A 13,487-nucleotide genomic window follows, 5' to 3' on the forward strand; every position below is an offset into this window, starting at 1 on the left:
CAAACACCATATTTCATCTAATAGAAGAGCACCAGCTTCTGAGGCAAAGGCATGCGTCCTTGAAAAGCTCAAATAAACATTTGCCTATGACTGTAAGCAACACTGCCTCTACATTCTATCCTTTCTGAAAGGGGCATAGCAGACTCATCTGACTTACAATTGCTTTGACCCAAGTTATTTATAAAATTGCACAAGCATGATCAAATCATTGGATTTTCATCGTTCTGGTCTTACCTTTTACTCAACATAAAAACATACTATTTTCTTAACCCTGTGTGGAGTCTGAGGAGTTTCACTGAGTTGGCGCGGTGAGTGTGTTGCACAAATAGTTTACACATGAAGCCCCATTTATAACATTGCAAAAGCGCCAGTTACATTACACACGGTCAGTTTATTTTTTTTGTTTTTAAGTGTTCGGAGATTGAATGATGTCAACGTTTGTTTATTTATTATTTCCCCTCTACCTGACAAATGGGAGCACTTTGTTGTTGTTGCTGCATCCAGTGCTCCTATACCCTGGGGGCTGGGTCAGGGGGCGAGCCAGGGGCTTGCTGGTAAACGGATGGTGCGAGTAGCGTTCGATGGAAAACTCTGGAGAAGAGCGGATGGTGAATAGAGGCCTGGGGGAGGAGGGCTGTGACATCTGAAAGTACTTCACTGTTTTTGTTCACAGGCTGCTCAATACTCTAGTGATGCAGTCACACAATGTTGTAGTGCTGTTGACTTGCATCAAGGATCTGGTCTTTCTGTCTGTGCGTTAAAAAGCCTTGGAATGTGTCCATGTATGTTTCCTGAGACAAGCATGACCCAGTGTGTAGTAATTGTATAGCTCTTCAATTCCTGGTGGCACAGCTCCCAGGATAATGTGCTGCATGGTTAAATACTTTTACGGTCGCAATTCGAGACCTATTGGCTATGCAAATGCATGTTTTAGTATGGGGGCCGAGGGCAACAGAGCTGGTAGATTGCAGATTAGTCAAGGCGTTGAAAAGATGGCTGTGTGAGAGATTTATCACAATTCAGAATTCAAGCCTGGTACAAAGAGGCATAACCTCTCAGGGTTGAAATCATCAAGCTGACAGAAGACTTAAATACCAACCCATATCTGAAGCGACAGACCTCCTCGTTGAAGACCTGATCAAGACCCATCTGGCACCGCCTGGCCTTAGCAACTTTTTCTCGGTGGAGCGAGCTCACCGAGTACCGGGTGGCCCGCCGAAGTCGGGCGTGGCGCCTAGACCCATCGTGGCTCGGTTGCTCAATTTCCGAGACAGAGACGCGGTTCTGCAGGCTTCCAGACGGCATGGACCGCTTAAATTTCAGAACGCCGACATCCATTTCTATCCAGACATTACCAGGGCGGTACAGCGGCAGCGCCAGAGCTACGCCGGGGTGAAGCGGAGACTACGTGACTTGGGATACAAATATTCCATGATGTTCCCTGCCAAGCTCCGGATCGATTACGAGGGCCGTGCCCTCTTCTTTGACTTCGCTGAAAATGTGAGTGACTGGCTGGACGCTTTATCGCCGCGCCGAGACGCTCAGGATGAACATGAAGGTGGTGCTGCTGGTGGCCCGGACCTATGAGACTTGGCTCTATAGTGGGTGATCCATCGCTTGTTATTTCTGCCTCTATGACTATAGGATATTGTTTTATTTTACCCTGTTGACTTTCCTGTCTGTACACGGAGGGTGGCGGGGGGTGTTCGCAGAGATTCCTTACTCCTCTGGGTCTCTTCTTGTAGAGTAGTTATGGGGCGACAGGCACACTGCTGTTGGGGGGGCTTTTCAGTCATATGCAGGGGTGCAGGGTGGGGGGTGCAACTATGCAAGTTTATTTGTTCGTCTGTTCTTTTTCTTCCTTTTTCTTGAGGCAATGGATTGTGTTTTTTAATGTATACTTGATGATTGAGTTGGCTGGGGTCGGGTGGGGCGGGTTGTTGGACGATGGGGGGTAGGAATTTAAAAGTGCTTCGCTGGAATGTTAATGGGTTGGGTGACCGAGTTAAGAGAGGGGTGGTAATCCAATTGATAAAGAGACATATGCCCGATGTTGTACTTCTGCAGGAGACGCATTTGGTAGGGAACTCCTGCAAGGCCCTAAACCGTAAAGGCTACAAAATGGTTGCCCACTCTGGGTTCTCCTCGGGTTCCCGGGGGGCGGGCATCCTTGTGCGTGCGTCCCTTCCCCTTGAAATCGACGTCACAGTGCTTGATGACAGGGGACGCTACGCCGCTGTGGCGGGAAGATGGGAGGGGCGTTCCCTAGCGCTACTTTCGGTTTATGTCCCCCCAGGCCTCCAATCCAGCACCTTTCAAGATCTTGGTGGCGCCATCTTGTCCCTGCCTGCGGGCTTATTGATACTGGGGGGTGATCTCAACTCAGTCTGCTCTGGCACCCTTGATCGCCAACCGCCGAGAGACCTCCGGAGTTCCCAAATGTGGCTGCCGGCCTTCCTCGACTCCATGGGTTTGGTGGATAGCTGGCGACTGCGGCATCCCGCGCTCCGCCAATTTTCCTTCCTCTCTAGTGCCCATGGGAGTCTGTCCCGTATAGATTATGTCCTTACCCTGGCGGCACATTCACCTGCCGTGTCTGAGGCCCGTTTTCTGGCACGGGGTGTTTCTGATCACTCCCCGTTGTGGGTCTCGTTCGACTTTGGCATCGTCCTGTCCAGCCGTCCGGTGGCGGTGAACCCTTGGTATTTTCGCAACCTCAAGACGCGCGCACTCCTAGCCAAGGCCATCGACTTGTATTTCTCCGAAAATGCTGGCTCGGTTGGCTCGGCGGTCACGCTGTGGGAGGCATTCAAGACTGTGTTGCGGGGTGAGGCCCTAGCTCTCATTGCGGAGGCTAAGCAAATTCGTGATGCCGACCTTGCGCATATTGAGGAAGAGGTCCTGGACCTCGAGTCTCGTTTGGGGCCTGAGCCAGACCCCTCTCTTTTACACGACCTCCCCCTTAAACAGTCGGAGTACCATGAACTCGCTACGAATGCCGCCCTAGTTTTGGCCAAGGAACAGCAGGGCCGCATTTATGACGTTGGGGATAAGGCCGGTAAATTGCTGGCCTGGTTGGACAGGCGCGAGATGGCAAGCCGGGTGGTGCCGGAGATCCTGGGTGAGGACGGAGTGGCGGTCACGGACCCAAGTGCTATTGCCGAGTCCTTTGCAGACTACTTCCGGGGTGTCTATACTTCTGGTTCAGACCGCTCCGAGGCTGATTCAGCCGAGTTTCTCTCGACGATTAACCTCCCCTGTCTTTCTGACGAGGAACGTGCTGATATGGATCGAGATATAACCGCGGACGAGATTGCCTTGGCGATCCGCGCCCTGCGATCGGGTAAAGCTACCGGCCCCAATGGCATACCGGTCGAGTTATACAAGATTCGGCCGGATGTGGTCTCTCCTCATCTGAGAGCTATGTTCCTGCGGGCTCGGGAGGAGGGTGTCCTCCCTTTGGATCAACGGCTGGCCACCATAGTGGTCATTCACAAGGAAGGCAAGCCGAGGGACGTTTGTAGATCCTACCGTCCTATCTCTCTCCTCAACGCGGAACCCAAGATCCTAGCTAAACTGCTTGCAAATCGGCTGACCGGAGTCATCAGCGACTTGGTACACCCGGACCAATCAGGTTTTATTCCCCGCCGCAACACTGCCCTCAACCTGCGACGGCTGCATGGTGTCATGGCCAGAGCTCATACCCTGGAGGAACCGGCGGTACTTGCATCCCTGGATGCCACGATGGCCTTTGACTCCCTGGAGTGGAGTTACCTTTGGGCGGTGTTAGCAAAGCTTGGGTTTGGACCGGGCTTCCTGGGCTGGGTGCAACTTCTTTATGCGTGCCCACTGGCTGCCGTCACAGTTAACGGTCGCATGTCAGCTTCCTTTGCGCTTCATCGTGGCACTAGACAGGGCTGCCCCCTGTCGCCACTCCTGTTTGCGCTGGCCCTGGAGCCACTTGCGGCCATGTTACGCTCGCACCCTGACCTGCATGGAATCACCTGGGCCCCGGGTTTTGAAGACAGGGTCTTCCTATATGCGGACGACATCCTGCTTTACCTTACCTCTCCCTGTAAATCGCTTATTGTGGCGTGCGACGTTCTCCGGCTGTTTGGGCGATACTCGGGCCTGATCATCAACTGGGCCAAGTCCTCCCTTTACATTCTCAAAGGAGACACGCCGCGCCTCCCTAGGGGCTGTAATATACAACTGGCCGGGCAAGGTTTCAAGTACCTGGGAATCTACATATCGGGTAGTCCTAAGGCGAGATATGACTACAACCTCCTCCCTCCTCTCCAACGACTACGGAGGGATGTGGCCAGCTGGCGCAAGCTTCCGCTTTCACTTCTGGGCCGGGCGGCGTTGTTCAAAATGATGTCCCTGCCCAGGTTTCTATATGCCTTGCAAAATACTCAGGACCTGGTTCCGGCTCGCTACTTCAGAGAGGTTGAGAGCCTGCAACGTGCCCTGCTCTGGGAGGGTCGTCCTCGTGTCGCCATCCAGAAGCTTACTTTACCATGGTACGACGGGGGCATCGCTCTACCGGACGTGCGGCGGTACTACTGGTCCTCTCAGCTTACTGCCATCAACCATGGCCTTTATGGCCCCGCGGACAGTCCGGGTTACGCTATGGACAGATGGCTTTTGCGTGGAGGCAACTACTACCGCGCCCTGTATTCCAGGTCCTTTGACCGGCGCCTCACGGGCCCGACCAGGGCAGCGGTTCACACGTGGCGGACGATTACTAAGATACAGGGGTGGCAGGGCAGACTGACGAGATTCACCCCTCTGTATGATTCAGATATCCTAGGCAAGCTCTGGCACACCAAGGGTTTTGATAAATGGGACCTTATAGGTATCTCAAGGGTGGAAGACATGGTTGCTAAAGGAGAGGTCAAGACTTTCCCCCAACTACAGGCCGAATATCACTTGGGTGGTTCGGAATTTTTCCGTTACGCCCAACTACAACACGCGCTAAACGCCGCTAGGCCAGAGGAGGGCGACATCCCTGAAAGCTCCCCCTTGGAGGACAGGATTCTGGACGGCCATATGCTTGATAGTGCCATTTCTTTGTCCTACAAGAAACTGATCAATGTTAGAGTTAACCTCCTCCAGCGCCTGCGAGAACAGTGGGTAGCTGACGGCCTGGAACTGGACGACGAGGACTGGCAGAGTGCGGTGTCTTCCCCTAAGGAGGTCGCCATTTCCTCGCGACTGCGCCTAGTGCAATTTAAGATCCTCCACCGGGTGTATGTCACCGGCCCCCGGCTTGTGCACATGGGCGCCTCGCCTGATGGCTTTTGTCGCCGCGGCTGTGGAGCCCTTGCTACCTTCCTGCATATCTTGTGGGAGTGCCCTGTCATTGCCCCCTACTGGGAGAGAGTGCACCGTGTAATGAGGGAAGTGACTGGTGTTGAGTTGGCAGCAGAGGCGCGGAGGTGCCTCCTCAACATTTGGGAGCCGAATGACTATAACACGGCGCAGACTCGTTGGGCTACACTAGGCAACATGATTGCTAAGCGAGATATAGAGCAGAAGTGGGGTTCTACCTCGGCCCCCCTGGTGGTGCAATGGAAGGCCAACATGGATTGGTGTATGCTACGGGAGAAGACGGTGTACGCTGCCAGGGGGAGGCCCCAGACGTGGAACAAGGTGTGGGGGGCGTGGAATGCCTACAGGGGTGATCTGTGCTTACCACCGGAGCCTATTCCCCGAGAGGAACATCTGTCACCGTAACCAATGACGCCAGCTATTTTACACCTGCTGTAAATCTCCTGCTTTCCTTCCCCTCCCCCATTCCTACATCCTACTTTCCGTTCTTTCCTAGAATCTTCCTGGCCTCCGATGCCTCTGACTGACTCATACGCATTTCCTTTTCCTCCATTGCCTTTCTAATGCGCCCTTTGGCGTTTCTTTCTTGGTTTTGGTTATTCTATAAAAATAAAAAACAACCTGCAATGTCCTGATGTGATTCGTTTTGCACTTTACTCCTCCTGACACTATGCTGCCTTGCCTCCGGGATGTTAGGCTGAATAGCTGTGTGCTTTGCTGCAATAAAGGTTTTAAAAATTTTTAAAAAATAAAATAAAAAAAAAAGCACACATCGCAGCATTAGTCCCTGGCACCGAATGAGACTTCCTATTGTGCGGAAGGGCACATTAAATCACAGAATACCATTGCTCACAGTCAGGTCAGCCAATGGCTGAATTGCCTGACCCAGTTACAAACGCTGTGTAACAGGGGGAGCAAAATGTGAATGACACTGTAGGAGACCAATGGATGTCTGACTGAAGGTCCTTCTAACTACGTCTGTAAAGTATATGTTATTAATAACAAAAGGTATTGGCTACTACCAGACCTAAAAAGAAATCTCTATCTTGGACAGAGAAACAATGACAGATTAGTGACCATGGATGCTGAACTCGAGCCCTTGCCGCCAACAAGCATCTGTTGGTCAACACTGACAGGGCCCCAACACAGAACTGAAGGCCACCTCACCTGCTCTCCCAAAACCTAAACCTGCTTGGTCGAGGAAGATGGATTCCAATGAAAATAACAAATGTACTAGACGCACAAGCATGGCCAAGCCCCAGGCTGACTCCCAAATAAGGCGACTGGCACCCAAACAAGGATGAAACATCAGCTGGCACCATGTAAAGCGCTCTGATACCTCCGGGTCTAGCCAGCGCTATATAAAACCTTTAAAATAAATAAAGAACACGAGTGGCTTATTGGCTGGTGCCCAAACAAAGCGATTGGCCCATCCGCATAGAATATATTCACACTGGTTTCTTTGTTTACACGTCCCTGCAAGTACAGGCCAAAAGGAGTTGCATTTTTAAACAGTGACACATCGTCTGGTTACCTATGTTTCAGGTCCGCCTTCACAAAATCACCTCCAGGATCATCATTAGCTTAATTATAATAATGTCTTATAATAACTATGCCTTTACAGGCATGTGTCAAACAGGAAGTTATGTCATGTGCAAGTGACCCAGGGGCATATTATCAAGCACAGTTAAAATTATCGCCGCTTTAGCTGCAGAAAACTGCGCTAAAGCAGTGATAATGGGCTTGATAATATGACGTAGAGAATTCCAATAGAAGCACATGTTGACACAAGAACAGGGCTTCTATTGGAATTCTCATGGGCATATTATCAAGCCCATTATCGCCGCTTTAGCTGCAGTTTTCTGCCGCTTAAGCGGCGATAATTTTAACTCTGTTTCTTGATAATATGCCCCTCAGTTCCTTATCAAAACTACAGGGATATTAGGCCAATAACTCAAAAGATTCTCCACACAAAATGTGTGCAAATCTGGAGCGAAATCCCGGTCTTAGAAAAGGAGAGAGGAGTAAGTAAGCCTGTAACAACTCCAGAAATGACAAATATACTGACAAAGAAAACCTGCACCTCCTGCTTCAATTTACTTAACCTGCTTCTCCAAGGGACAACAACCTGTTCCAGGTGGAACACAATTCTGACCCCTTCTCTGGGCAGTATCCAACCTGCTGTTACTGTAGCCTAGCCAAAAAGGTGGACCCTTTAGCCCAACCGCCTGGCCACCTAACACCAAACAGGCCGGTAGTCATTAAAAACGCTTCAAATTCTTCATCACAACCTGAAAACCATCTGTAGGACTGTCAGTCAATTGCCCAAAACAAGCTCCTTGTAAACCCCTCATCGCTCCCAGGCCCTCCATCTCGCCAGCATGTGGCCTCCTCCCACCAGTGATGGCCAGCAGGGTGGGAAAGGACTCACAGTAGATATGAAGGATGCCCCGCTGCTGTTTTCTTTCATCAGTCCTTAAAGACACTCCTATTCGAACAATATTGTATTGCGTCACTGCGCTGCCACCCTATTGACTCACTGGGGTTATTTAAATGTGACGTGAACACAGCCCGTGTTTCCGTCACTGCACTGCCAGCGCCCCTTCAATTGACGCTGTGCCCCTTGAACAACCACAACCACTATAGAGAAGCCACAATGTGCCCCAACAACCAGCCCCTCCAGACAGAATGACCACGGTCGCCAGCCATCATATCTACATCAGCAGAGTCACTGCAGCATGAGCCCTGTACTAAAGAAGCAGATTCAACACGCATGTTTGGCATTTACTTAAAGGCTATTTTAATCCAGAGGTAATCCAATTCGTTTTCAGAGGAAACTGGAAAAAAAGCTGCCTTGTGATTGGCTGACTACATCTTTAAAGAGAAGCCCAGTACACCCGAAGAGTCCTGCAGAATAAGCTGCTGGTCTCCAACTCCCTTCTGATGCCCCACACCACCTAGATAGGCACTGCACAGAGGCAGCCTTCCATTCCGGCAAACATGCTCCTATCGTGAATGAAACAATTCAAAATATACACAAATACGAACTAGAACTGACCTACAACTGAAATAATAAAAGGAAATTAAAGTGACAGGATGGAAAAAGCCCGTTTGCCCCACTTCGGTCACCAGAAAGTTCATTGCAACAGCTTGAACCCACGAGCGAGTAACACTTTACCAGCCTTAGCAGAAGGCAGCAGGCACTAGAAGATGGAATATGGGAACGAGCGTAAAGGTAACTAAACTATCTGTTCATTCTGAAGGCGAAGGGGGGCTATCGACTCAACAAAAGAGACTCCTGCTCGGCCCCAATGAATCGAGAGCCCTCCGTGACTCAACGCCACGCGAGAGGCTCCCTCCCCCCACGCTTTGGGGAGGCAGGTTCCATCTGCTGCCTCCTCCGCCGGCGGGTGCTTGGCAGACTCCAGCAGGTGAAGCGATGCCTGGACCTCCGCTCCAGCACGACGTATGGGCAGAGCTGCCAAGGCTGCAGCAAGCAGGCCACAGACTACAGGCAGGGTGGGAGGCGAGCTCACACGGGCAACACAGGACAAGGAAAGCAGCGACAAGCTAATGCATCCACTGACAACTGAGTGTAGGTGAAAGAGCAAGAAAGCAAGCATGGGCCCTGCTGACGTCACCCATGGAGGCCCCCAGGAGAGCAGGAGCGCGCAGGTGTAACCTGGACAAGCAGCAAACAGGTAAACAATACGAGATACAAAGAAAAGGCTCCCAGAGGGGTTGGAAGCCGACGAGCACAAACACCCACAAAGGCGAATTGAATCGAGCAGCTAACGCCTGGTCAGGGGTATGAAGCGCTATATAAACGTAATTTAAACACGTGCAGCTACTGGGGAGAAGTTGCCAGACTAAGTAGCGCAAAAATAAAAGTATAATCTAAAGCAAAAGACAACAGGCTATGACGGATAGAAAGGCAAACTGCTTGGGCTGCAGCGCTCACAGACATGGACTGAAGGAAAACAAGTAGAACAATGAGTGCGCAAGTAAGTCAACCAACTAAGGAAAACTCGCAAGTGGCCAAGAAGTGTATGTGCAATCGAACGCAGAGTCGGTAAACAGAGAATCCAATGGTGGGGCTGACTAAAAACAGAAACAAACAAAGGCACACCCTCTAGAAGAAAGGAGGGCTCCAGAAGAAGTCAAACCACGATGCAGACTGTCGAAAGGAAGAAAAAAAAAGTCAGATCAAGAACGGAATTTAATTAAGGAAGAAAGAGCCCTCAATCACTTAATTTGAACGAGAGGAAAACAGGAAACGGAAGGAGGGCTTTGCTGCTCTTGTATGAAACAGCAAGAATGGGTAACTGAATAAGGAAGAGTTAAGTGAATAACAATGTGCAAGCGCAGATGAGAGCCATGCTAGGAGACATTACTAACAAGACAAGGACAGCACTGGAGTGAACCACATTGTTACACCTACATTATCTGTCAGCCCTTTTTTAAAATTTATTTTTTAAAAGGTTTTATATAGCGCTGGCTAGACCCGGAGGTATTAGAGCGCTTTACATGAGCATCAGATCATAGTTACAGGTTACATCGTTACAAAGGTTACACAGTTGTTAAAGCATGGCAACATAGTTACTTGTATGGTCAAGATAAACAATAAGCACAAATACGAAAGGGGAAAAGCAAGGGGAAAGATTCAGGGGAGGGGGGAAGGAGCTGGGGAAGTAGACGGGTAATGAAGGCGGGAAAGGGGAGGGTGAAGGACATCGCATGGAAAGAGATGGGGACGGGGACACAAACCGGTACACGAGTCAAAGCGACGTCCAAAGTCCAGTAAGCTGTGATCCCAGGGGAAGTGGTATCAATACCCTATCTCTGTTGTGAGTGGCTCCCTTTACGCAGTGGACTATCTCAGAGGGGTCAGTGAGACTCCAAGGCCAACATACTAGATCCTTCCCCTGTGTTGCCTTTCCACTCCTGTACCCCCCCCACCACCAACTTATTTTCTGTGAACCCAGCCAACATCCTGGGCACCAATGACCAAATTATTTCCAAGTGCTCCCCTGGCTCCATCCCCATCACTTTTACCGCACCACCTCCTTTGTTGCCCCCTTGCCTTGCAAAGCCCTTAAAATGTTTTTTTTTTATAAGTCTACTTTGAGGGCCTAGCATCCCCTATTTGACACTGGACCAGTCTGCTTTAAAATATTTAATCTTGCGCAAACAATTATTTTTACTACTCTGAGTAGAATCATCGATTTTGGATCACTAAATACATTTTTTAAATAGCCACTGCATCCTTTGGTAGGTGTGACCATGTGTGGTAATGCATAAAAGCGTAAACCTAGAACTGCACGTGTGCGCCTACTGAATATCAACTCCATGACATCACAAATGTATGCGCTTGTATGTGTTTCACGTTATGCATCTTTTCTCTAATTTGTTTGTTGGCGGAATACAGCACCGGAAGCCAATAAGCCATAAAAGCAAAATCTACTGCCTTTGGCAAGGCTTGTTTTAGATATCTAGAACGAGCATTCCACCCTGTAACCAGTGCTTAATTGGAGTTGGTGGGTTAAGGTGCTCAGCACCGGCACTTAATTGCCAACACCGGCACTTATAATGGGCTGCCACATGGAGGCGCCGTTTGTGTGATTTAGATATAAGCATAACAATTGTTTATAAATTCAACTAACATAAAAAATGACGAATACCGGCCACCCAAGCCATTATTATAGCATTTGGAAGGCAATAGTAAGAAGGGTTATCGCCAGTACTCGCCGCACTCTGTTTGTCCAATTGTTCGAAAAGTGCTCACTGTTATGGCCAACTGCTACCAAAGCCCAATTTTAACAAAATGACATTTCCAAAGGGAGAGGAGCACAGGAACCAATAGTATCATTACTAGAGTCCCATACACTTAATGTCTAGAAAATCCTACAATTCTCAATAGAAATATCTTATCATACGAGACAACACAATTATTTCATTTTATAAATACCAAAAATAATTGGTCCTTTATTTTTCCTCGTATGTTCTTTATTCATTATGCAAAGAGGATGCCTTATTATCTAAGTGTATGGGACTCTTGTATTGATACTATTGGCTCCTAAGCTCCTCTACCCCCGGAAATGTGTAATTATAGCATTTGGGGCCTGGAATACTCTGAAGTGTCACACTTGGAGGAGTGTGACGTAGTCGTGTTGGTACGGTCATTGGCAATAGGTGGAGCAAGCTGCAGTGGCATCCGAGGAGGGCCCTGGCACAATTTGTTTCTTGAAATGAAGCACTGCAGGCTGTGACTGAGGGGCATTTCAGAAGGTGACACCATTCCTCCTCATACCTTGAAGTAGCCACCCTGGTAAGCAGTGTTGGGGGGCCCGAAGATGGCCACCTCCCAGCTGTAGAGATCCGCCTCCTCCACAAGGGACACCCGGAAGCCCTCCACCGGCTCCTCTTGTAGGGACTTCAGCTCCAGCAGCAGCGCCTTGGAAGAGCCACGCACAGGGCCAGCGCGGGCCATGGTGGGGGGCAGGGGGCAACTGGGGGTGTGGAGGGCGCAGGGGGTAACTAGGGGTGTGGAGTGAGGTAGTCAAGTGGAAAAGTGTGGATTTGAGATCTAGAAAGTGGGGGGGGGGGGGTCTCTAGGCAACAACCACAGGGAGAGCCTTGGTGGGTGGGCTCTGTGGGGACCTAAAGAGGAGGAGCTACACTTAGGCTGAGAACGTGGGGTATTAGTTAGGTGCAGTCCTAGATGTCACTGGATTTCCAACCTGGAGTGGGGTGGCCCTGGGAGCCTGAGAGTTATCTTCTGGGGGTGGGGCTGGAGTCCAAGCTTTGGGGGGGCTCTGCTGGGCTCCTTAATATCTGGGATTCGATGGGGTGGGTTGCTGCTCTGCTGGGGCCCTTGTTTTGGGGTGTTTGCTACCATGAGATTGGTGAGGGCTGGAATCGTGAGTCTACAATCTATTTTCAGGAGGGGGCTTTTGTTGTTGTCTGGATAGAGCGGTGTTTTTGGGGGGTGGGGGGGACGTCGGTCTTGGGGTCTGCTCTCTGCCCTGGGCGCTGCTGGGGTGCCTGTGACCCGCCGCACCAGTGAGAGGGGCCCTGGGTAGAGCCTGGGCTCCGCGGGGGTGTCTGTTGTCCCCGCCGAGGGTCGAGTGAGGGCAGCCCCGGGTGCGCGGCTGCTGGGGGTCCCTGGGCTTCGGGGCAGCGGTGTCCAAGCCGGCGGGGGTTCGGGGGGGAAGCAGGGCTCGGGCACAGGACTCGGAGCGGGGGTCCTTCGGGGGCAGGGGGGCCTCGGGCTCCAGCTCCTTGTTCTGCTGCTCTCTCCTCCGCTTCCTCTTGGCACTTCCGGCCCGTCGTAGACACAAAGAGCGGACCACAAAAGAAGCGCTCCTGACTCCGCCCCTGCCATCTTGGATCGGGCGGCTACGTCAGTGCGCATGCGGACAATTCGTGTTTGTTTGGAGCAACGGCATCAAAGAAAAGGCAGGGGGCGCCTGCCACCCGGGGGCACCGCGCGGACAGTGACGCCCGTACACAGACCTCTAGCACGGAAACGGCCCTTACCAACGCGGAACCACTGACGGAGCCCAATCAAAGATGGCTACCCCCCCTGTCAACGAAACAAACAACAGACTAAGGAGAGCTGTAGCCACTACTCCTGAGTGGACATCTTGGAGAGGTCATATGCCATAGGAACCAATCTTAGTCATGCCTCCAGCAGTCAATGACAGCCCAACCCTTTGTATGTGTGTACAGTGAATATGCTTCATGCTATAAAAATGGAGTACGCCCAGTCTTTTGAAATAAACAGCTGAACAGTTATTCATGTAAGTAGTCTTGCCAAGTCACTGTGAGTGACACAAACAGCTCAGGTTGTTTATCTCAAGTATATTTTGCAAGACTGACAATTTAATTTTACTTCACACATCATTACAATGGGCCTCCAAGTTACTCATTGTCTAGCGTGGCATGACCACTGTTAGACGGGGACCCGGAGGGTCGGCCGAGCAAGGGGGAGAGGCCTCCTGGCGAGGGCCCTCTCCTTCAATCGCACGGACGAGCAACTACCCCCCCACAGATGGACGCCACACAAAGATAGGTTCGGTACACTTTTATAGGTATTCTTAGGCAGGTTAACTTGACGATACAGTAGGACCAGGATACGCGGATCCCGTCAA

The 13,487-nt window shown here is 50.8% G+C and overlaps 1 protein-coding gene across 1 annotated transcript in view; it reads right to left on the reverse strand.

Moving 5' to 3' along the window:
* The window catches only part of CDC34 (cell division cycle 34, ubiquitin conjugating enzyme), a 57,486-nt gene extending 44,814 nt beyond the window's left edge, over positions 1 to 12,672 (reverse strand). Inside the window, exon 1 of the mRNA XM_086946744.1 lies at positions 11,645 to 12,672. Coding sequence (XP_086802870.1) covers positions 11,645 to 11,824 — 180 coding nt within the window. The 5' untranslated portion in view covers positions 11,825 to 12,672. The remainder of the gene's footprint in view (positions 1 to 11,644) is intronic.
* Between the last annotated feature and the right edge of the window lie 815 nt (positions 12,673 to 13,487).

This window comes from Lissotriton vulgaris, chromosome 12 (assembly GCF_964263255.1).
Source record: "Lissotriton vulgaris chromosome 12, aLisVul1.2, whole genome shotgun sequence".
NCBI classification, from domain to species: Eukaryota; Metazoa; Chordata; class Amphibia; order Caudata; family Salamandridae; genus Lissotriton; species Lissotriton vulgaris.